At 44.2% G+C, this 22606-nt stretch overlaps 1 protein-coding gene across 1 annotated transcript in view; it reads right to left on the bottom strand.

Moving 5' to 3' along the window:
- Nucleotides 1-1940: 1940 nt before the first annotated feature.
- The window catches only part of LOC120227298 (coagulation factor XIII A chain), a gene marked incomplete at its 3' end in the record, with an annotated part of 72630 nt that continues 51964 nt past the window's right edge, over nucleotides 1941-22606 (bottom strand). The window contains exons 8-10 of the mRNA XM_039225438.1: nucleotides 15762-15915; nucleotides 7673-7960; nucleotides 1941-2101 (exon numbers count right to left, since the gene is read on the bottom strand). Coding sequence (XP_039081369.1) covers nucleotides 1941-2101; nucleotides 7673-7960; nucleotides 15762-15915 — 603 coding nt within the window. The remainder of the gene's footprint in view (nucleotides 2102-7672; nucleotides 7961-15761; nucleotides 15916-22606) is intronic.

Raw genomic sequence — 22606 nt, forward strand, 5'->3', positions numbered from 1 at the left:
TGGTGCGCCTGGGTGGCTCAGTCAGTTGAGCATGACTCTTGATTTCGGCTCAGGTCATGATCTCGTGGTTGGGTAGTTCGAGCCCTGCATTGGGCTCTGTTCTGGTGTCGTGGAAACTGCTTGGGATTCTCTCTCTCTGCCCCTCCCCCACTAATGTTCTCGTTCCCTCTCTCAAAATAAATAAATACACTTAAAAAATCATGTCTAAAAGATGAAAAAGATTAGTTTCCTTTATGCATCCAGTTTATTGTCAGCAGTGCAATTAAATTCTATCGTATGTTGTGGTTTGAGGGTCCACAGCTTTGAGGGGCTCTTCCTGAGCCCCTTCACAGGGACGGGGCATGGGTTTGTAATGAAGCTGAACACGCGGCCCTGCCTCTGATGGGACAGGTCCCCGAGGGAGCACCTGCTTTGGGGGCGGCTCACCCTGATTATACACCAGCACCTGACGCTACTGAATTTGTATTCTCACAGCACTGATGCACCTCTGGAGGAGCCCTCTGCTACCCCTCCATACATTTGTTTCTCCTTCTGCCTGCAGACCCTGCACACCCTCATTTTCCCTCCTTCTCCTAAGGCCTCTTTCATGGATGTTGCTGTGACAGAATGTGGGCGGTGCCTGAGCTGAAAGGCCCAAAGACACGTGATGACTTAGGCCCTCCTCGAAATGAAGGGCCTGGGCTCATTGTCTCAAGGGGCATGATTTGTCTGTGTTTGGGTGAGCCTCGGACTGGGGTGACTCATGACACAGTAGTCCTCAAGTGCCATCCACATGGGCACCAAGACCCAGTGACAGCCCCGCTGAATGCTACAGGACAGTCATTAGCTTTACAAATGATTCACAGCAAGTGATTCATAAGACTCAAGGCCTACTGCCTCTCTCCCTCACCACCTCCAGGGGCATTTAAAATATGCACAACTTGGTAAACTTTATCACTTTAGAAGAATGAAGCTTAAGACCTGTGCTAACTCTTTTAATCTCTTCAGGAAAAATGTTCTTCAGCAACTTGGAAAGGCCTCTAATCCCTGGATAAGGCTGACAAATGGTGTCATACCCCAAGGACATAGATGGAGGCCTGGGTTTCTTCTCACAGGGCAGGAAGGTGTCCCAGGACGTGGCTATAGATGCTGCCAGTGCTCCCCAAAAGAGGGAGCAACCCAGTGGCTTTATTTGTCTTCCATTCCCACCCATCCTCAGCCCTCCTCTCCCAAACTCCTTTGAACTACTTGGGCAGAGATTTCTGATGGTAAATGAAGAGACAAGATAAAACTAGCAGCCAAAACAGGCAAACTAACCCTATGGTGATAGAACTCAGAAAGGTAGTTATCTTGGTGATGGGGAGGGGGTTATTTTCCTCTTGGAAAAGACACAAGGAGGGAACTTTATGGGATGTTGGGAATCCTCTCTGTCTTCCTCTGGCCAGTGGTTGCAAGGTGTCTACATATATGAAAAGTCATCGTCACCAAGCTGACATCTCAGTGTGTGCAATCTGTGATATACAGTTATATCTCCATGAACAACAGTACTGTCCCAACACAGGTGGGGGATGATCCCAGTGGTTTCCATTTCATGCTATTCCTGACCCACTTTATTCTGGAGACACTGAAATTCTATCTGTATCCATTACTCATCTTTATCTTCCTCCACAAGTATGTTTATACCCATAGGTTATATTTATATCTGCAGCCACATCTATATATTTAAATCTGGAGAGGAGGGAAAAGTGTTATATGTGTGTGTCTATATATAGGGCAGTTTACTTCTTTCAAAGAACAGGAGGATCTTAGCTCCCCCCTCCTCATTTTTTTTTTGAGCAGGACACACATTCATACACACACACACACATGCACACACACACGCACACACATACGCACGCACTAAGCCTAGATGCCTGCTCAATAACCTTGCCTTCTCCCTTGTCTAAGATGGCAAAACTGACCTTGATGATGAGCTTGGGGATCGTCAGCACGGTGGACTTCTGCTTGGCCAGAACATCCCTGGTCTCACTGACACGCGCTGTGACAAAGAAGTGCAGGAATCCTTGCTCTAGCAGCTGGCCCATGTACTCGCCTGCTCTGATCAGCACCTCCTGTTTCTTGACTGGTGGGAGAGAAACAAATATGCAGAGCATTAGCCGGGAGTGAGACCTGTTTGACTTGCTCCGAGTGCTCCGTCCTTCCCATACTAGCTTAGTGTCCACAAGAACCACAGCAAAGGTCAGGGGCAAATGGAACAGAGTTAATCAAGGACAAAGCCTCCTGTTTCTCAGGTAAAACAAGAATGTGCTAGAAATTTTAATATTCAATAAGGCCTTACTAGAGAAAATAAGCCGATTTGTTCTCAACAGTGCTTTTACTGTTGTAGAAATGCAAAGCTGTGTCAGAGATGTTTAAAGTCAAGGACCAAAGGGTTTTAACTGCGGTTGCTTTGAGTTGTCCCAAATGGCAGATGTGGAGTAGTGAAATGCAAGGCCACTTCGTACAACAAGAAACATCTCATAGGCAATAGGCCACCATTAAGCAAAAACGGTCTACTCCTTAAACCTTTTCCTTGTAGTGCTCCACATTTTCTTTCCAGCCTTTTCTGTACCAATCTGACATGATTTTTCTATTTAAGAGAAAGAAGCCTTTGAAACCAGTTTTTACCCTAGGCATTCAGCTCTTTCCCACCCCATTCCTATTTGCAACTTAAAAGACCTTTGTGCCAAATGCTTGTTTCCTCAAGTCACTGATTTAGCTTTTAGGTGTTGAGGACAGGCCAGTGAGGAGGGCATTTGGAGAATGGAGGTGGGGGGGGGAAGGTGGTCTGGGTTCCCCTCCACTCACCACCTGGGCTAAGGGCAGGAATGCTCTCTTTGTGGCTCTGAGTACAACAGTGAGGTTCTGTTCAGTGGCATCTCCCATTTTCTCTATCATTCTCATTTGCCACTGCTCAGGGTTCAAGAGAGCAAAGCCCACTTCTTCTGCATTGTCAGCCAGGTAGGCAGGCCATCGGGGAAACAGGTGGCTCCCACCCCCATCCCCATGCACAAAACACAGACTCTGTAAATGTTCATGGAATCAAACATCTCCACCACTGCCTCCCTGCCTAATGTCTGCCTTTGGCCAAAGATTCCTCCTCCCTGTGGAAGTTATTGAAAGAAACGATTCCCATGAGCCATACTTGAAGTGTAAGGCACAGTCCCCAATTAGAGCAATCTGAAATGAGGACAGGGCACTGCATGGGGTGAACCAGGGCACAGGGAAGTCCCCCTGACTTCTTGACCCACAGGCGAGGGTACATCAGCCCATCTGTGCTGGGCTCATCATCTGTGTCAAAGTTTCTTCATGGATGACAAGGTGCTGTGATGGCCTCAAGCCTCTGACTGAAGAGTTCTGAATTCTGGTTGCAGATCACAATCACCTGGGGACATTTAAAAACCTGCCCTGATGAATCCCACCACAGACCAATTAGATCAGAGTTCTTGGGGCTGGGGCCCAGGCATTATTTTAAAAGTTCTGGAGCAGCTGACTTTAATGAGCAGGCGGGTGGGGAGGCACTGCTCCCACACCCCAGAGGATCCCCATAGAATCAGCTCTGTAGAAGCCTCGGGTCACGTGGAAGGTACGGCCCTTCCAATCCAGCTGCTTTCTGCTCAGAGTGTGGTCTGCAGCCTGCAGCACAGCCGTCATTAGAAAAACAGGTTTTCTGATCCCAGCTCAGTTTACTGAATTCGAATCTGCATTTGAATAAGTGTCCACGTGATTCATATTCAGCTTTGAGAAGCTCTCAGATATAAGAAGGAGGTTCTAACAGTAGAAGGGGTGGAGTTAGGGTAGAATTACGGTGGATAGTTTCAATCTTAAAACTGCAAGTCCATGCAATTCCTGGAAAGCTGGAAAGGTTGATCATTCTAGGCTAGTGGTTGTCAACTGGGTAGAGGCCAAGGATGTTGCTAAATATCCTAAATGCATAGGAAAGCCCCCATAACAGCCTGAAATGGCAGTGATGCTTTGGTTGAAAAACCCTGCCCTAGGCTATGCTGAATTAGTAGAATGTATTGGTTCATCTTAGACAAGTACTAAACAACATGACTAGGTTTTCTGGGGTCAGTCTTATTCCATTTAGAGCCAGCCTTTAGAATCTATGACCTTGGTTTGACCTTGGCCCTTGAATTCTTTTTTGAATGACCCATTCATATTGCCTTCTTTGGGTCTGAGCCCAGACCCTGCTTCCTCCATGGCTTTCCTGGTAATTAACTGTCCAGACATTTAAGACTCCATCTCTTAACTGGCTATAACCTCAGATTAACACAAGGTGCCTATTTTTCACCGCTCACTCCCCTGATCTGGACAGATGCAGTAGCAAAATGGTATGCCTTGAAGAACATGCATTTTCTCTCTAGCTGCCTCCAGTAATAATAATAATTTAAAAAATCGGACTCCTTCTGATTATTACTGGAGGGCTGTGTTTGATTGCTGGGTTCCTTTAGGCTGGCAAGATGTGCCTGACTTCTTTCTACCAATCTTAACAGTGGCTTTTGCTACCTTTATAATGTTGGCACCAGGGCATTATTCTCTGGGGTTGGAATATTCTCTAAATCATAGCACTAAGGAAACTGGGCTGTGCTTCCAAGCCCAAGAGAACAGTGCTCCTGAAATAGTATGTTATGTAAGTGCTGTGTTTTGCCACTGCACAAGAAATTGTTCTAGATAAAGTTTATTAAACGTGGCAAGAGAAAGAAGAATAGGTTTTCATTCTATGAGTGGTGGGGCTGGGATCCTGCCAATATCATTTACTGTGTCTGGGGAAAGCCAAGGGAGACACAGACAGGAGCTGCCTCATCTCTTTTCCCAAAAAGCAAAGAAAACTAAATATAGCCAAGTGGAAATGATAGCACCTTTGAAGGTACTGGAAGGTTTAAGTTATTCAAATCTTCCAAGCTGATTCTAGCCCACACATTCTCTTTAATCATCAATCTGGAAAGTATGTCTCCCATTCTACTTGGAAAACTTTCTTTGTAACAGAGCTGCCTAGGACTGTACTCTGACCTGCTCGACCAAAGTCTAGAGTCAAGTGGCACCTTGCAATACACTGATTTGTTTTAGTTTCTTCTTTTGCAATTTATTTTAGATTGCAGTATGCAACCTACTGCATACAGCCAATGCCACCTGGCTTGCCACCTAGTCAACGACTGGAAGGGTTGATGGATCATGCCATTCCAGCCCACGAACTCATATGAGCTCCTTCTCTCATTGGATTAGAGAGAAAGGGGGAAGAAGATGGAGCGATGGTTCCCAGTGAAGTGGGAAAAGGATGGTGTATAGTTAAACCTGAGTGAGATCATGCCTCATTTCTGCTCAAAACACAATATGGGCTCCTGTGCCCACTTGGAATCAAAGCCAAAACCCTCACAAGGGCCTACAGTTCTTTACATGGTCTATACCCACCACTCTTCCCTGGCCACCTTTGCTCCCAACTTCGGTTTCCTGGCTACTTGTTGAACACATCAGACATGCTCTGCCCTCAGGGCCTTTGCATTTATAGTTTATTTCTGGCTGCAAAGCTTGCTCTTTTCCTTCTGTCAGGTTTCTGTTAAATGTTACTGGTTAGAGAGGTTTTCTCTGATCACCCTACCCCCACAGCATCCCCTCCATCCCTCACCTTGCTTTACATTTTCCTATTATATGCAAACCATACTATGTAGTACTTGTTTGTTTATTATCTGCTCCCTGAAGACCACAAACTCCATGAGGGTAGGCACTTCTGTTATGTTCATTGCTGTGCCTTTGGCACAAAACAGCGTCTAGACATTCAGCATGAAATAAGGGTTTGGGGAATGAGTCTAGAACCCTGTGATGTGGGTGGTAGTGTTCCTATGAACAGAAGAGCTCTGATCAGATCACGTAAGTAACTTGCCTCAGGACACACAGCCGGCAAGTGAGGTAGTCACACCTAAAATCTCGATTTATCTAATTTCAAGACCCACTTTCCCTAAACTCCATTGTGTCTGCCTTTTATAACCAATTGTGATGCTTGTTCTCTTGAGTCCTTTATACTGACTACTCTTTTCTTTAATAATTACCTTTCCTACCTCAAGAGATATAAGAAAAGTGCCAGATCTCCCAGTTTCAAAACAGAACAAAACAAAACAAAATACCATGGTGATTTCCTAATTGTTAGCCACGTTACTACAGCTGTGGAAACTTGTTTCCCCAATCTTGTAATTAAGATTTTTCAGAATAGTTCCCCATTTTCCTGGGAATACTTTTGAAACCTTAGAAGGGTAAACTTCCGGTGGCCTTGAATCCAGAAAGCTTAAGGACACTTGTGGTGTATGAGTTGGTCATCCCGGGGGAGGGGGGTGTATTAGTCTTACTTGCCTCCATGTTGTAAAACTTATTGTTTGTTCACCGTTAAATTTTTTTCTTTTTCTGGGCCACATGTCAGAGCAACAGAAATCCAGTGCCTTGAAGCATTCAGGTCCTTTCTAACCTGCTCTAATTCGACATGCTTCACCTGGAGGCCAGGTTCTCCCAGTTAACTCATTCTACCAGTTGTGTGACCAACTTTTGTGCCCCCTAAATACTAGTATCCCAAGAAATGGGTACTATTCAAGATTAGTTGAAATTGCAATCCCCAATGCAACCTGTCCAGCTCAGTCATGCTTAAAATATTCTGAACTTTTATAGTGAAGGAGGTGCTTTGGAAGGCCACATATTTGAGGGAGGCTGCCTAGGATCGAGGATGAGAAAGAGATCCCATAAGAGGTGGCAGAGAGAACAAAACCCTTCAGAGGCTCCTGGACAGCACATCCTGGGTCTCTAGTTTCCTCTTTCAAGGGTGGGCTCTACCCTGTCCTTATACATCGGCAGACGAGTTTTCAGAAACAGCCTGTCTGCAGAGCTTAGATCTCCTGCCTCTTAACTGGTAAAGCAAAGCACATCATTCCTGCTGGGGCAGCCCCCCAAGACATTACCTCACTTGGAGAGAGAGTTACCAGTGGGGGGCCTGCTGTCTGACACCTGTGCATCACAGAATTTCTTAGGCACTAAAATCCCCTTGGGATCTTGTTAAAATGTAAATACTGGTTTGACAGATGTGGGGTGGGGCCCAAGAATCTGCATTTCCAACCATCTCCCAGGGGATGCTGATGTTTCAGGTCCTCAAGCCACACTTCAAGTAGCAGGAAATTACATTTAATTCTCTTGACTCATGGGGCTCTAGGCTTTGACCATTTCAGTGTTCACTTGCTTTTTCAATTTTTAAATGTTATTTATTTTGATAGAGAAAGAGCACACTAGCAGGGAGGAGGGGAGAGAGAGAGAGAGGGAGAGAGAGAGAGAGGAGATAGAGAGAGAACTCCAAGCAGTCTCCTCACTGCCAGCCCAGAGTCCGATGTGGGGCTCTAACTCACAAACTGTGAGATCATGACCTGACCTGACATCAAGAGTTGGACGCTTAACTGACTGGGCCATCCAAGCACCCCTTGCTGTTCATTTCTATGCATGAGAGTTGAAGATACATTTGTAGCTCCCCTGGCAAAAAGGGGTTCTCCCGTGTGGTTCATGTTCCTGAGCCCTGGGACAGAATTTTAACTTTGGCTGGAAGTTATTAATGAGTGACAGCACCAAGCCAGACAGGGAGGCAAGAAAACAAGTCCCAAAGAGAAGAGCCCCCTCATTAGCTTACAAGACAAGGGCTCCAGTATCACTTCAAATGTCTCCTTCTTGAATTCTGCCTTGGAGACTCCCGTGTAGAAGACAATGTTGCCTGAGAGATAGGCTGAGAGGGTGTAACGGTTAGGGCTGTTGTTCTGGAAGGTGATAGTGAGCTTGAAGTCTCTTCCCAGCACGGCTTTCTCCACTTCAAAATCCATGTTCACGTCAGACCTTGGTTTGACGATGCCTTCTGTGTTGAGGGACTTTTTAGCTCCGTACATCAGGGCAGTTTCTAGGGCCAGCCTCTCTTCTTCTTGGGCTAGGAAAGATGCAGAGATAATGATGGTGAAAAAGAAATGCAATCCATCAAAGAAAAATTAATAAACACACAGTGCTCTGGGCACTGTGTGTTGTCCTTGCGCCCGTATCCTCCATAAGCCACGCAATTTCCTTCGAGACACGTATGTTGCCATTATTCCTATGTTATCAATTCTGCAAAGTCAGAGCTCTGACCTGCCCAGGCTGCTGAGTTAGGTGGTATGACCAGGACTTACCTGGAAGGGAGGTGTTAATGGGCTTGTTCTAAGGGCTGTTTCCCCAGTGTTACTACTACAGTGTTCAGCGGGTAGAGTAGGCACAATCTACCTCTCCTCAAATAGTGGCATCAATTTGCTTCTCTCCCCAAATCCTACCTAGAATTTGGGGATCTTTAAGTAAAGATTTTGGCAATAGCTATATCTATCCATCCCAGCTGTTGCTATATGAGTTTTCTGCTATTCATGAATCTTTCTGGTAAGACTTGTCTTCTTCATCTCTCTTTCCACTTGGGTCTCTCCCCTTTTCTCCTGCTGAGCTGACCCCTGGGCAACTGTCATCCTGCCCTCTACCCCTTCCTATGTTGCCATACGGCCCAGGGAGAGTGCAGAGATTTCCCCAAGCAGTGAAGAACCCCATCCACTGAGATAGGACCAGTCGTTAACAAACCTTCCCTGCCAAAGGGCTCTAAGGCCAATCTCCCTTGGGGAGCACTGGGTTCTCTAGTGCCTCTGGATGTTCATTGTATTCATTACAGCCTCTCAGAGGTTCTCAGATTGAACCCTAAAGTGAGGAGACTTATTTGACCAAGACTTCCCAAACTCATCTGACACTGAACACATTTGTTTTTAGGGACATCTATTGGCATCTGGTGATGTACCATATTTTCTAATGCAGTTTGAAATGTGTGTGCTGTTTTTAGGTAGACATCTTCTGTTTGGATTTCCAGGTGGAGGGGGGGCGGAGATGAAGGTAGGGAGGGGATGAAAAGGGATAAATTCTGGAAGAATCAAACAACAGCTTTGTGCAGGTGTGGAAACAAGAAATACAGGTACAAGTCAGGCCTCAGGGCTTGCTCCTCCTGGCTCCAAGCAGGGATAACATTTCCTTAGACACCCCTGGACAAAATGCTTGGCTTGAGGGGACAGGGCTTGAGGAGGGTGGAAAGATAGTCACTATTCTCTTTATCAGCTGACTACCTTTGGGCATATCTTTGTGCATCGTGGAAGACAGAGAGGCAAATTCTTTGACTTGTAAAAACTAGTCATGGGAATGGTTAACAACAACAAAAAAATCACTTTGAAATAAAAACGTGAACTTTTGGGGCGCCTAGGTGGCTTAGTCAGTTAAGCGTCCGACTTTTGCTTAGGTCATGATCTCGCGGTTCGTGGGTTCGAGCCCCGCATCGGGCTCTGTGCTGACTGCCAGCTCAGAGCCTGGAGCCTGTTTCAGTCTGTGACTCCCTCTCTCTCTGACCCTCCCCTGCTCACGCTGTCTCTCTCTCTCTCTCTCTCCTAGAAATAAATAAAACATTAAAAAAAAAAAGGTGAACTTTTAAATTCGTTAATTTTTTAAAATTATTTTTTAACGTTTATTCATTTTTTGGAGACAGAGAGACAGAGTGTGAGCAGGGGAGGTGCAGAGAGAGTGGGAGACATAGAATCTGAAGCAGGCTCCAGGCTTTGAGCTGTCAACACAGAGCCTGATGCGGGGCTTGAACTCATGAACCATGAGATCATGGCCTGTGCTGAAGTTAGAGGTTTAACCAACTGATCCACCCCGGCACCCCTAAGTTTGTTAATTTTAAGATAATGTCTTCTACCTTAATAGTGAGATGCAATGTAGCTGAACAAGTTAATAATAATATCTACCACTGATAACAATGTGACAGGTATTGTGATTAAGTGTTTACTCGTCATTGTCTCATTTAATCCTCAGACAACTCTACACGCACGCACTACTGTTACCATCCATATCCTTGATTGTAAAAAAAAAAAAAAGACAAAACCAAAAAGCAAAAAAAGGATGCCTACATCAGAGGATTGTTAGCAGGTTAGAGGTAGTACACGCATAAGAATTGGCAGCTATCAGTACTTTGCAAAGACAGAAAATGACAGTAGGTGTTGCAAACAAGTGTGAATGTAGTGTGTGTGTGTGTGTTTGTGTGTGTGTTAACAATTTCTCTCCTTGTCAAGATTGCAAGAATGTGCCAGAGACAGCTGGTCTAGGACAAGCATTGGCTAGCGCATATGCTTACAGATCAATAGGAGGGAGATAATAATAAAGGGAAGGAGGGGCTATGACAAGGAATGTTCAGTGAACTGTTTTAGCAGAGAGCACCTGGCAGACAGTGCCTTGAGAAAGCATTACCAATTAAGGCTTCGGATGGCCACCAGATGTGCATTTAGGCAAAATACAGGAGGGGAACCCCAGCAGCAGGGGCCTGGTCAGAGAGTGCCACCCTGAGGGAGTGGGGGGGAGAGGCCACCAAGCTGGCCCCGATGAGGGGAAGGGACTGTGGAAGGCTTGTGGTGAGCCAGGAGAGACCTTCTATGGGGTTATGGACAGAAGAGCCTCTAGGGATCAGCCTGCCCTGTGAGCAGGAAGTGCAGGCCCACGTAGGAGGCAGGGACGTCAGGGTCTCCCCAGAGCTCTGAAGAATCCCTGTCTCTCTGTGGTTGTGCATTATGCTCTGACATCTTACATAATTCAGGGCCATGAATTCAGTGCCGTGGGAGAATGATCTAAGGCCAGATTATGTTTTCTGAGATTCTGCTGTGGCCTCTAGGAGCAAGGTCAAAAGCATCTTTCCATTAGCTCAGATGTAATGAAAGCACCCTTTTATGTCTGTGGAAGCTTCTCATTTTTTCAGGTGTTAGCTCAGATGTCACCTTCTCAGAGAGCCCTCTCTTCCCTTACCCCATGTAATGTGTCCCCAAAACCAGCCCTCTCATATCTCGCTGACACATTGCCTGGTTTTCTGTCCTTTTCCCAGTACTTGATGCTGCATGACATTACTTTCCCCACTAGAACCCATCTCCAAGTCCCTAGGACCTATGATCCAGTCTGGTACAGGGACTCTGAAGGATCAAGGTTTGGGGAGGCACATTGCTTTAAACCAGAGATAAAACTTTCATCTTTATAATAGATACTAAAGAGACCAGTTTAGGACATGGGATATGCATCTAAGTTCGCCTGTGAAAGTGTCACTTGCCTTACCGTTCATTTGGTGATTTGGTGTGAGTTGAGCCACTATAACGTCCAGGCACTATACTAGGTTCTGATGAGGACTACAGCCCTTCCCTCATGGGTCTTCGGGACAAGTGCAGAGGGATTACTGTACAGGTATCCATCACAGACGCTGGGGCAGATGTTTGCATGTGGGGCAATAACATGGGGGAGAGACTCAATACCTCCCTGGGGCAAGGAAGGCTTCTTGGAAGGGTTTTTCTCTCCACAGTAAAAGCAAGGGCATGAAGACAGTGGCAGCCCAGCTCCGTGGATGAATGTCAATAGCTCTCCTGGCTGCTGCTTGGGATGCTTGTGGATATGGTTGGGAGGTGCAGTGAGGGCGCCCAAAAGGCAACTAGCTGAGGCTTGGCAAGCTCTGATTGGAATGTTCTTCAGGCAACAGAGGAGAGAAAGGGCTTTTAAGCTGTGTGGTAACAGACTCAAATTTATATTTTAAATATGTCACTTTGGCAGCAATGCATGCATTAGACAGAAGGAAAGGGGATGTGGGGGCAAGGTGGAATAAGGAAGTTACAGCAGGTAGCCAGGAGAAAAATACTCAAAGCCTGAGATAATAGTAGTACTATTGTGGTAATGGTAGAATTACCGACAGGAGTGGAAACTGACTTTTACTGGATGCTTATTCTGTATCAGGCACTATGCTAAGGGCTGATACCATTAAATTCTCAGAGAGTGGCCATGGTATAGAGATAGGAGAGGAGATGAATTTGAACTATTTCAAAGGGGACATTTAGAGGGTTTGCTGCTTGACTACATTGCTAAATGTGGGGGGGACTGTGCTTCTTTTCACTGGGGTCGGGAGTGGGGGAAACAGATCTAGGCAAGGGAGAGGGTGAGAAAAGGTGGCATTTGGGAAGGGTCAGTTTCAGGTTTCTAAGGGAGACTTAAGTGAATGTAGAGCTGACCACAGAAGTTGGGCCAACGAATCTGACTAGGAGGCGATTGGTAGATAAGCGAATGTTAACACCAACCATGGAGAAAGAATGTAAAGTGGATAGGAATGAAGCCCAAGGGTTGAGCCTAGACTAAGTAACCTTCAGAGATAGGGAACAAAAGAGGAGTTTAGAGTTGCAGAAGGGGATAGAAGAAAGAGTCAGGTAGGTTGGGATGGAACCAGAAGTGGAACAGAGAAAAAGAATTTCAAGATTCAGGGCTGAGCAGTGGCATCAAGAGGCATGGGAGGCTCAGGCAAATGGGGATCTGCAAACATTTATTCCGTGTCGCAATCAGGGGTCTTGGCAGACTTGAGAAGAGGAACTTCAAGGTTCTGCTGCCGATAGCAGAACTGAGATATGGTAGGCAAGAAAAGAAAAATGAAGGCACCCACTGGGGTGCCAAGGTCGGGCAGCGCTTTCAAGATGACTGGCTGTGGAAGCCAAGAGGAAGAAAGAACAGGGCATGTTCAGTGGGGGATATATTACTGAAAAAGAGTTTCATAATTTTTTTTAACATAGGTGACACTTGATCCTGCTTAAATAGGAATGGGAAGGAGCTAACAGAGGAGAGATGATAATACGAGTTACAGAAGGAATAATTGATGGAATAAAGAGGAAATGGGATCCAGACACCATCATAAAAGAAGATAGATTGTCGCAGAAGTTTTAAGAATTCTGGTTTTCAAAATTTTATAGTTTCCTAATCTTATATATTTGAAAAGAGGTATAAAATTAATCTTAAGCTTTAGTTCATCCAAGTGAAAAATGATCTTTCCACAATTTAGTTAATTAAAATAGTTAATTCCTAAATCTGGTAATAATTTCTTATCTATGTTTTTATTCATCTCCACAATTTAGTGGCCACATTCAGCATTTATGGAGAGAGAAATTACATGAGAAATTCGATAATGAGAATCAGAGTGACAAATGCATGACCATGGATGCCAGCAGCCTTGCCTAAGGGCCTGTGGCAACATCATAATCACTCAGCCTTTCCCACCAGATCCAGGCGCTGGCTCTGCATCCTTCTGTAAATAGCATTCCACTTGGTCATTCCTAAAGTCAGAATTTAAAATGGACCTGCCATTCTTGAGTAAGAGGCTAATTTACCCCCTGGGATCAAACTCCAGCCCAGAAGCAGGATGGGGAATCTCTTACAACTATCTCTGCAGATTTAGGGATTCTTCTGCTTGGACCAGACCCCATCTCCACCATCCTGAGCCTTGCCTCCTTGTGCCAAACTCTGGCAGCCTGACCCTCAGAGGTCTTTCTCATTCAGAGTTGGGGCATTTTATTTCTTTTAATCTTGTCTCCATCCCTGGTCAAGACCCTGACTCTTCTCCTGTGGACTGTTTTCTTTCAAAGGGGGGACGGTCTTTCCCTTTTTTGACATCTAATCCTTCTGTTTTTTGACATCTGACCCTGATTTGGCTTTTACTGCCACCTCCCTAGATAACAGCTAATGAAAATGGCTCTCTGCTGTGGTTTAGATGAGACAGCTGGTTGTCTGGACGGCTCCCTGCAGGGTCACCTCTTGCTCTCAACACTGTGTGCTCAGGACTTCTTCCAGACCAGGAGTTTATCCACAGTCCCTTTGGGCTGCCTTTTCCTGGAGTACTCTTTCCTCATGCTTCACCTGGCCGATTCCAGTTTATCCTTCTGTCTCAGTGAGCCCATCACTAATGTCCTCCAGGATCCCGAGTCTGGCTTGGAAGTTCCCCTCTCTGTGCCCTGCAGCATCTGTCCACCCCTGTTCCAGGGACCTGCCACACAATTCGGTGAGGGCTCACTTCTGCTCATCTCTCCAGCTAGACAGGAAGGCAGGAGTGTGCACCTCGTCCCTACACAGTGCTGGGAATGTGGTGGGTGGTTAATAGCAAGTTGTCGAATGAATGAGTGAATAAATACATGAACATTGCAGCTAGTCTTTTTCTTTTTTTCTATGGACTTTTATTTTTCCTTTCCCAACCTTTTTGTCTGTAACTATATAACAAGAGGGCATTACTTGCTTGTTTGGTTTTATTGTACTTATGGTTTTAAAAAACTGTCATTTCTTGGGGCACCTGGGTGGTTCAGTCAGTTAAGTCCAACTTCAGCTCAGGTCATGACCTCGCGGGTCGTGAGTTCGAGCCCCGCTTCGGTCTCTGTGCTGGCAGCTCAGAGCCTGGAGCCTGCTTCAGATTCTGTATCTCCTTCTCTTTGCCCCTCCCCCACTCATGCTCTGTCTCTTTCTCTCCCCCCAAAATAAATAAACATTAAAAAACTCTCATTTCAGAAAAAAAGAAAAAAAAAACACCTTTGTATCTATGTTGTGCAACAGATGATAGCCAATAGAAGAGAAGAATGAACCATTTCAGAGACGCAGCAAAAACTCACTAGTTCAGATGACAAAAATCCTGAATTTCTAATACAATGGAGGAGAGTTCCCAATTCAGCAAGCTTTCTCTTTATAGTGCAAATTGCTTTTTTAAATAAGAGCAGAGAGACTGTCTAAAATATTTAAAACAAATTCTGCACTTCTTAGCACTTCAGGAATACTGATGAATATTTAGGTGTATGCTAATTACTTGTCATTTCTATCCATTCACTAAAATAAATGCCACTCCTAAGAACCTCTGCTGGTGAATCATTTGTAAAATATACTCCACATTCTCCATCAAGGCACCCAAGCTCCTCTACCTCCTGTCTACTACTGACCTTGGGTAGCTTTGTCTCCAGACACTAGACACTCTGAGCTGATGGCTTAGTAATGTCTTCAGGACCCTAAACACACTGACTACTTCACACCTCCACGCTTTTGGTCATTCATGTTCCCACTGCCTGTAAGTCCCTGTCTAGATTTCTTTAACTGTGGTCTGTGACTTCTCTTATCTTAGTCTGATTTTCCTGAATATCTTGGTTAGACAGAGTGTCCTCCTTCTTTGTTCCCCAAGTCCCTTCTGCATGATGATCCTATCACTTTTCCAAGAACAGAAACTGGGTCCTACTCACCACAGGGATTCCTGGCACCAAACCCAATTCCAGACATAGAGTAGGCACCTGGTACTGATTGAAATGGACTTGAACTCAACAGCTCCATTTGAAACCATCTACACAATAACTGTTATTAACATTAACATTATTTTATAACTGAAACGGCCCTTCAACCTAATTGGCCTGAATTAGTGAGATCGCACTGTCCTATTAATATTGTATTATCTTTCTCAAGGGACTTCTGAGATAATTCAGTGGAACGATGTACGTGAAAATAGTTTGTAAAGTACCAAACAAATGTGGATGGTTGTTTGAATTTCTTTTATTGAACTAAAATGACATTAGTTAGACAATGTTTTCTATTACTGAAACTTAAGATTCTTTTGTGTTTTTGTGAACAAGAACACATTCTATATTGTGTGAAAATAGACATGACTTTAAACCAAATCATTTTTACAGGCCATGTGAAAGGGAATTCTACTCAAAGCAAAGAAATAAAGAGAACTACATGGGAAAATTGTGGGTGTGGTGTGTTTACCTCATGAGAGTTTATAGTTCATTTTCTGGGACACGTTTCATAGTGACAGTGGGGAAGTACCAAACAAGCTTGGGCAAAGAAATCTTCATTCAGTGGCAATAAGTTACCTTCCTGGAATTTGTAGTTATCAGTAATATCCTTTATGCCATCTCCTCCAACTTCTTTGGTCACAATTAATTTCCCAATGTGGGTGGTATCAACGTTTTCAACCACGTGAGTGCCATCTTTCTTGACGGTAATGTAAATGAGATCACTGTTGACCTAAAAACAGGAGAGGACAGCGTTAGCCATCATCCAATGTCCTTGTCACCAAAATCTTTCTCAGGGATGTAGTCATCTGGGATCCCTACAGTTGACATGTTCCTTTCTTCAACAACATTGACTTCACAGGGCTGGACTCATTTTAAAATTGTTACCAAGGGCAGCCTAGCTTCCATTAGCCACGAGGTGTCATAAATTAAGAGTACATGGACTATTGATTGTTCAAGCATCAATGATTTCTTTCTCCCCTTTTTCTTGCTAGTGAATCCCACCTCTTCATAAAGAGCCAAAAGCACCACGCCTGTTACTTGATTTCCCTGACTGCTTTTAAGCCAGCAGTGACTGTGTGACCTACTGCCAGGAAGAAGAGGAAGTCTGTTTGGGTGGCTTCTGGGAAGGATTCTCCTCCATTATAAGGGAGAGAGTTTGCCTTTCCCTTCCGGCTTTTGCATGTTTTCACATGAAGTGAGTGACGCTTGGAGCTTCTGTAGCCACTCTGGGACAGTGAAACATTGGCAACAAAACAAAGATGGCCAAGAAGAAAGATAGGAAGCACATGAGGGTTTAACAGTGCTGTTAAATGTCTGAGCCAACCTTGGGACCACCTAATTTAGGATTACTTACAGGAGAAAAACTTACGTTAAATTCCTCTTGTTTAAGTCAACATTTATTTTAATGTTACTTGCTGCCAATAGCATTCTAGTTGAAAAATGATATTAGGATATCAGGAAAAATTCAGGCAACTTTCTGGATTCAGCAAGTAAACCATGTTATTTGTGGTATTTGGAAATAACATCTTGGGGCCATGCTGGCTGACCCCTAAGCTCTCTGACATTCTGCCTTATCACTCTACTTTTCAGAGACAATGTCTAAAGCTGTGCCTGAAGGCTGATTCTCAGAGAGCCTCTTTTTATATTCTTTACAAACACTTTCTTGGGATCCCATTTATTAGCATGGGAGTGGGTAGGAAACACAAACTATGGTGCATTATCAGGGGCACCAGCTGAAAACAGTCTTTGATGTGTTCATGAAATGTTTTCTAAGCTGCAGCTTCCTACTCTTTCAAATAGAGCAATAACAGCAACTTCCTCAGGGTGGTTGGCAGAATTAACTGAAAAGACGTCTATAAATTACTTATCATAGGGCCTGACATGGATCAAACACTCAATAAATAATAATAATAATAATATCATAAATTAATAAATAAATAATACTGCCAAAGTACTATAGTGCTATAGTCTTAAAATGGACAAACTACATTTGGTCACTGACTGCCCTTATAGGATTTACTTTCTAATAAGGGAGATCCTGTGCATTAGAATCAGCTGGGGAACTTTTCAAAAAATAGATGCCCAATCAAGGAGGTCTTGGGTGGGATCTTAAATCTATTATTTTTTTATATTTAATTTTTAAATTTTATTTGAGAGAAAGAGAGCAAGAGAGAGCATCCTAAGCAGGCCCCATGCTCCCACGGCCCTGCAATCATGACCTGAACCGAAATCAAGAGCCAGAATCGTAACTGACTGAGCCACCTGATGCTCCTAAATCTATTATTTTTAAAAGAAGATCTGAAATAATTGTCTTGGACACTCAGACTTGAGAACCCCAGCAATATGGTACAAGAAGTACCTTGTGGGGGAATGTCTAAGATACCATGGGAGCACCTGGGGCAGTGGGATAGGGCAGTGTGAGCATGGTTAGGAAACAACAGCCAAGTTGAAAGCTAGAGGATGTGTAGGAGTTAGCAAACTAAAGGATCTCATGTTAAGTGTTCTTACCACCCAAACACACGGAAATTTTGGGAGGCAATGGCCATGTATAGTTCTTTCATTGTGGGGAGGTGTCACATGTGTATGGGTAAGTCTGAACTCATCAAGATGTATATATGAAATGTGTGCAATATGTTACATTAATCATACCCCAAGAAAGCTAAAGAGAATAAAGCAAAAAGTTAAAAAAACAAAACAGAATGGAGAGAGGAAGATTGTGACAGAAAGAGGGATTGGCCATTGCCACAGATCTCTGAGGGTATTTGAGAGACACACTGGATCAGCTGCAAGAATCTTGGGTTCTGATCTTGAATGCGTACTTTTAGAAAGTCGTCCTCTCTAAACTTAATTTCCTGTTTCTATAAAATGAAAATAATAATACTTGTTCTGCCAATTTCATAGGAACGTTTTAGTGAGATAGGATCTATGTGAGCATGGCTTGTAAACTTTAAAACTGAGTAAAATGTAATGTTTTTTATTAGGTAATGTGGAACTTGATGATAGAACCCTAACTTTCCAAATTGAGTTTAAAAAGAACAACGTCACTGCTTTCTCACAAAATGTTCTGAATTTACTTGAAATATGACCTCTACTAAGGAGAAAACAAGTAGCCATCATCTATTGAATAACCACAAGGTTTCAGGGACACTTACAAATTATTTGATTTAAACCTCACAACCACAGCCACCTGATAATAATATATATTATTATCCCTATTTTACAGATGAGGGTGCTAAGTGGGTCAAGAAGGGTTAGCAAAGTGTGTATAGTCACATAGTTGGTTGCTGCTAGAGAATGAAAATCCTGGGTTGGCCCACAGCCTGTTCCCTGACCTTCACCATGCATTGCCTCTCCCACATGCTCCTGCCAGACCATAAGTGCCACCATGAGGTGGTGTGATGATTTCATGCCTGGGGTTCAGGTGGTTACATGCATGGGCCTCAGATATCTGAGGGGAGATAAATGGTGGCCTTGTTCTTCAGCAAAATAACCATGGCTTCATGGCATCAGCCATAGAACATGAAAAGCCAAAATATGAAATCAGGACTAGGAAATAATAGAGCAGTCACCTAAGGGATATTTGTCATGGGGGCGGGGGAGTAAAGAAACTAAATGAGCTTCCTGAGAATTTTGGCTTTTCCTTTGGAGGAGGCCATACATGCCCAAACAGCTTTCTCCTTCACTTGCAAATTATAGCAACAATGTTGATAAATATCCTCTTAATAACAGCCCTTACAGTTTTCCAGGGAGACAAGGCTAAATATGAAAGTGGCTAAATCATTGTTTGCCCTTGAGTATAGAGCTTAAGAAATTTATGTGGGCTAAAATCTCAGGCCAGCCCAGCAGCACTGTCCTTTGTGGAGAGAGGAGAGGAGAAACCCACATATGAAATGGCTATTGCATATGTATGTTGAGGGAGTGTGGACAGAACATATTGTTTCCAATCGACATTAGCAAGCTTTCTTTTGGTTTCAGCCACCAGTGCAATGGTTCTCCATTTCGGCTGTGTATGAGTTACTGAGGTTTTAAAAGAGTACTGGTGATAACCTGGAGGCACCTGGGTGGCTCAGTTAGTTGAGTGTCTAGCTTTTGGTTTTGGCTCAGGTCATGATCTCACAGTTTGTGGGTTCAAATCCCAAGTGGAACTCCACACTGACAGTGCAGAACCTGCTTGGAATTTTCTCTTTTTCCTCTCTCTGCTCCTCCACTTCTCATGCTCTCTCTCTCTGTGTCTCAAAATAAATAAGTAAACTTAAAAAAAAGTACCAGTGATAGGCCCCCCACCCAAGGCCAATTGCATGTCTGTGGTAGACTGCTATAAGTGCAAATGATGCTGGAAAGAATATTGGACCTACACTGTGTGACTTTGGGCAAGTTACTCAATATCTGAGAGCTTGGGTTTAAAATTGCCATTCTTGCAGGGCTGAAAGGTAGATCAGTATACTCTGCATCAGCTTTTGTTAGCTTGCTTGCTTGATTCACTGACCCATCCATCCATCCACCCATCCATCCATCCTTCATTCATACATTCGTTCAATAAGTGTTTATTCATGACTACAATGTGCTAGAACTTGATTTCAGTGGTGAGGATACATTCATGGAGCTTATATTCTAGAAGGGAGAAAAAGAATAATACTGAGACACTGTAGAAGGATTAAAGCAATAGGGCAGGAAGTAAGATTTTCAGGTGGGGGGAGGGGAATAAGGCCTTTTTGAAAAGGCCTGTGCAGAGACCTGGATGCAGCAAAGGGTTAGGCATGCAAAGTGTGGTAAAGGCTGGGGAGGGCTTTCCTAGCAAAACGAATGATATATATAAAGATTCAGGAACAAGAGTATGTTTGCATGTTGCCAGAAGAGCAAGGTCAATATAGCTGGAAGGAAATGAGCAAGGGATAGGGGTGGAAGGAAAGCCAGTGGCCAGATCACACAGAATCTCGTAAAGACTTATGTGCAGTTTTAATGTAAGGGTGGAAGAAATCCATTAGAAGGTGTTTTATTTACATTTTTAAAGGACAATTCTGGCTGGTTTATGGGAGAATACACAGGAGAGGGGTAAGAGAGGAGAAGGAGGTGGGCTAGGGATCAAGTTCATAGAGCTCAGTGTTGTACAGAGCTCAAAGGGTAACAATGGGGATCACAGACCTGACTAGATGCATGGTGTATTTAGAAGGTATTTCTGGCAAAATGCATGAGGAAGATTGAAAAGAGAAGCCAATCTGATCCCCAAATCATATATGCTATTTGTATAAATGGAGGAATTATTTTAGATCTGAATAGGAGCCCTAAGAATGGGCTAACAAGTGATAGAGAAATAACCTTGAGTTGAGAACTACTGACCTGGAGCAAGAGAACTTGCTACATAGCTTCTGAGCAATGGAGCAGTTACCCTGGCCTGGGGGAACCAGTCATCATTGCTGCAAACATCAGCTCAATTCCAGAGAGGGAAGGAGGAGGGTGCGTGTACATGAATGTGCATGTGTGTGCAAGTTTAGGATGGGATGGTGTGAAGGGGAAGACAAAGCCAGCAAGAAGAAGCTAAGATAGAAGTGAAGCAGCAACTCCCAAGAGCTCAGCGAACATAGAAACTCAGGAGGTGACTCTGGACCTTAGGACTGCTCTATGTTCTCCCTTTAGAAGCCATAGGCCACCAGGAGTTGGGGAGAGAAGAGACAGACAGGCTTCTAGAATGGAGGCCTTCTCAGAGCATAAGGGAGGAGGGCAGATAAATGGTCATCAAACCCTGGGAAAAATCTAGACACATGAAGAATAAATCTCTACAACAGAGGAGGAGAGGGAAAGGGGCAGAGGTTGGATGCTTCCCATGCACACACCTCTTTTTTTAATTTTAATTTTTTTATTCGAGTCTAGTTGACACATGGTGTTACATAATTTTCAGGTGTACAACACAGTGATTCAACTTCTCTCTACGCTATGCTGTGCTCACCACAAGCGTAGCTCCCATCTGTCGCTACACAACGCTATTACAACATCATTGACTACATTCCCTGTGCTGTGCCTTTCATCCTCCTGGCTTGTTCTATAAGTGGAAGCCTGTATCCTCTGCTCCCCTTCACTTCTTATTTTGGATTCTGCTTTCACTCAAGGAGACCACGGCACTGAGAAGATCAAAACACGTCAATGAACATGATGTTTAATCCAGCCCGGAAGTGAGTAAGGAATGACCAAGAAAGTCAGCGAAGCGAGAGGCAAGAAAAGGCACACTCTGCTGACTGCCTGCGGTGTCTACAGTCAGGCTTCTGCAGCCAGCGGATGGAAAAGGGAAGGGAGGGTGCAGAATGAACCTGAGTCACGGACACTCTCATTAAAGTTAAATACAATGGCCCCCATGCAGTCCTACTTTGGGTACTCTTGAGAAAAGATTCCTCACACACTTTCAACAGTTTGAGTGTCTCTTATAAATGGCTCAGCCCTGGGGCTCAGCCCGTGCCAAAGCAACAAATTGTATGCTCTGTCAGACAAGTCTGCAGTGGCTGAGAGCTGAGTAATTATAATCTGCGAATCCCGGTGACACGCATAACACCCCGATCTATATTTAATAATAGCAAAAAGCGTTTGCATTAACAGCTATTAGGCGATGCGCTCTTGGAGAGAGGTCTCCTTCTTTGCAGCAATAAAGCATAATAATAAAAATATGAAAACAAGGCTTTGTGAATTTTAGAATGATTTCCCATTAAGAGGTTCTCCCAGCATAGTAAACTATCAGTTGGCGGCTGGGGAGGTTGGGAGAAATCTTCAAATCCCAAAATGAAATCGAGGGGATGAAATCCTAAATACGGTCTGCCTGTTTCCCCCAGTCTTCTAGCAACATCAATGGTATTTTCTGTGGAAGAAATACTGTTCCCTTTGTGTATTTCAAATGCCTGATCTTGCTGTCTAATATCCACACTTACTTTACTTTCTAAACATTTCCGGATGGTGCCTCAGCCTTCCCCACTTTGCTGTTGCCATTTGTGAGGTTTAGGCCCCTGCCCTCTCTGGTGGGAATGGAGAAAGCACAGCTTCCCAACTGACTCCCCCTCACCCCTGCCCTGCCCTCTGGGGCACCACCTTCAAGTCCAGGCTCCACCAGGCTTACCTTTCTTGCCTGTGGTGACTCCTTTACAGGAGGCAATGACCATTTTTCAGGACATAAAGTCCCCACATCAAGTTCCTTCTGCCTTCATCTTTGACACCCCTGATGCATCATTTTTCATGAGCCTACACAGCTTGTAATTTCCCATACACATCATCCTGATGCTCAATTTGTCCCCTCTACCTAAAATTCTTTCCTTTCTCTGGCATCTTTCTTACCCCCTTGGCCTCTGTGTGTTCCCAAAATGCTCTACTCATCCACTGTGGCCATTACACAAGTGTCATTATTGTCTGCCCTCATGTCACTCTCCCTCCCTGGACTGTGTTTT

Source organism: Hyaena hyaena, unplaced genomic scaffold, assembly GCF_003009895.1.
Source record: "Hyaena hyaena isolate Hyena2069 unplaced genomic scaffold, ASM300989v1 scaffold_2145, whole genome shotgun sequence".
NCBI lineage: Eukaryota > Metazoa > Chordata > Mammalia > Carnivora > Hyaenidae > Hyaena > Hyaena hyaena.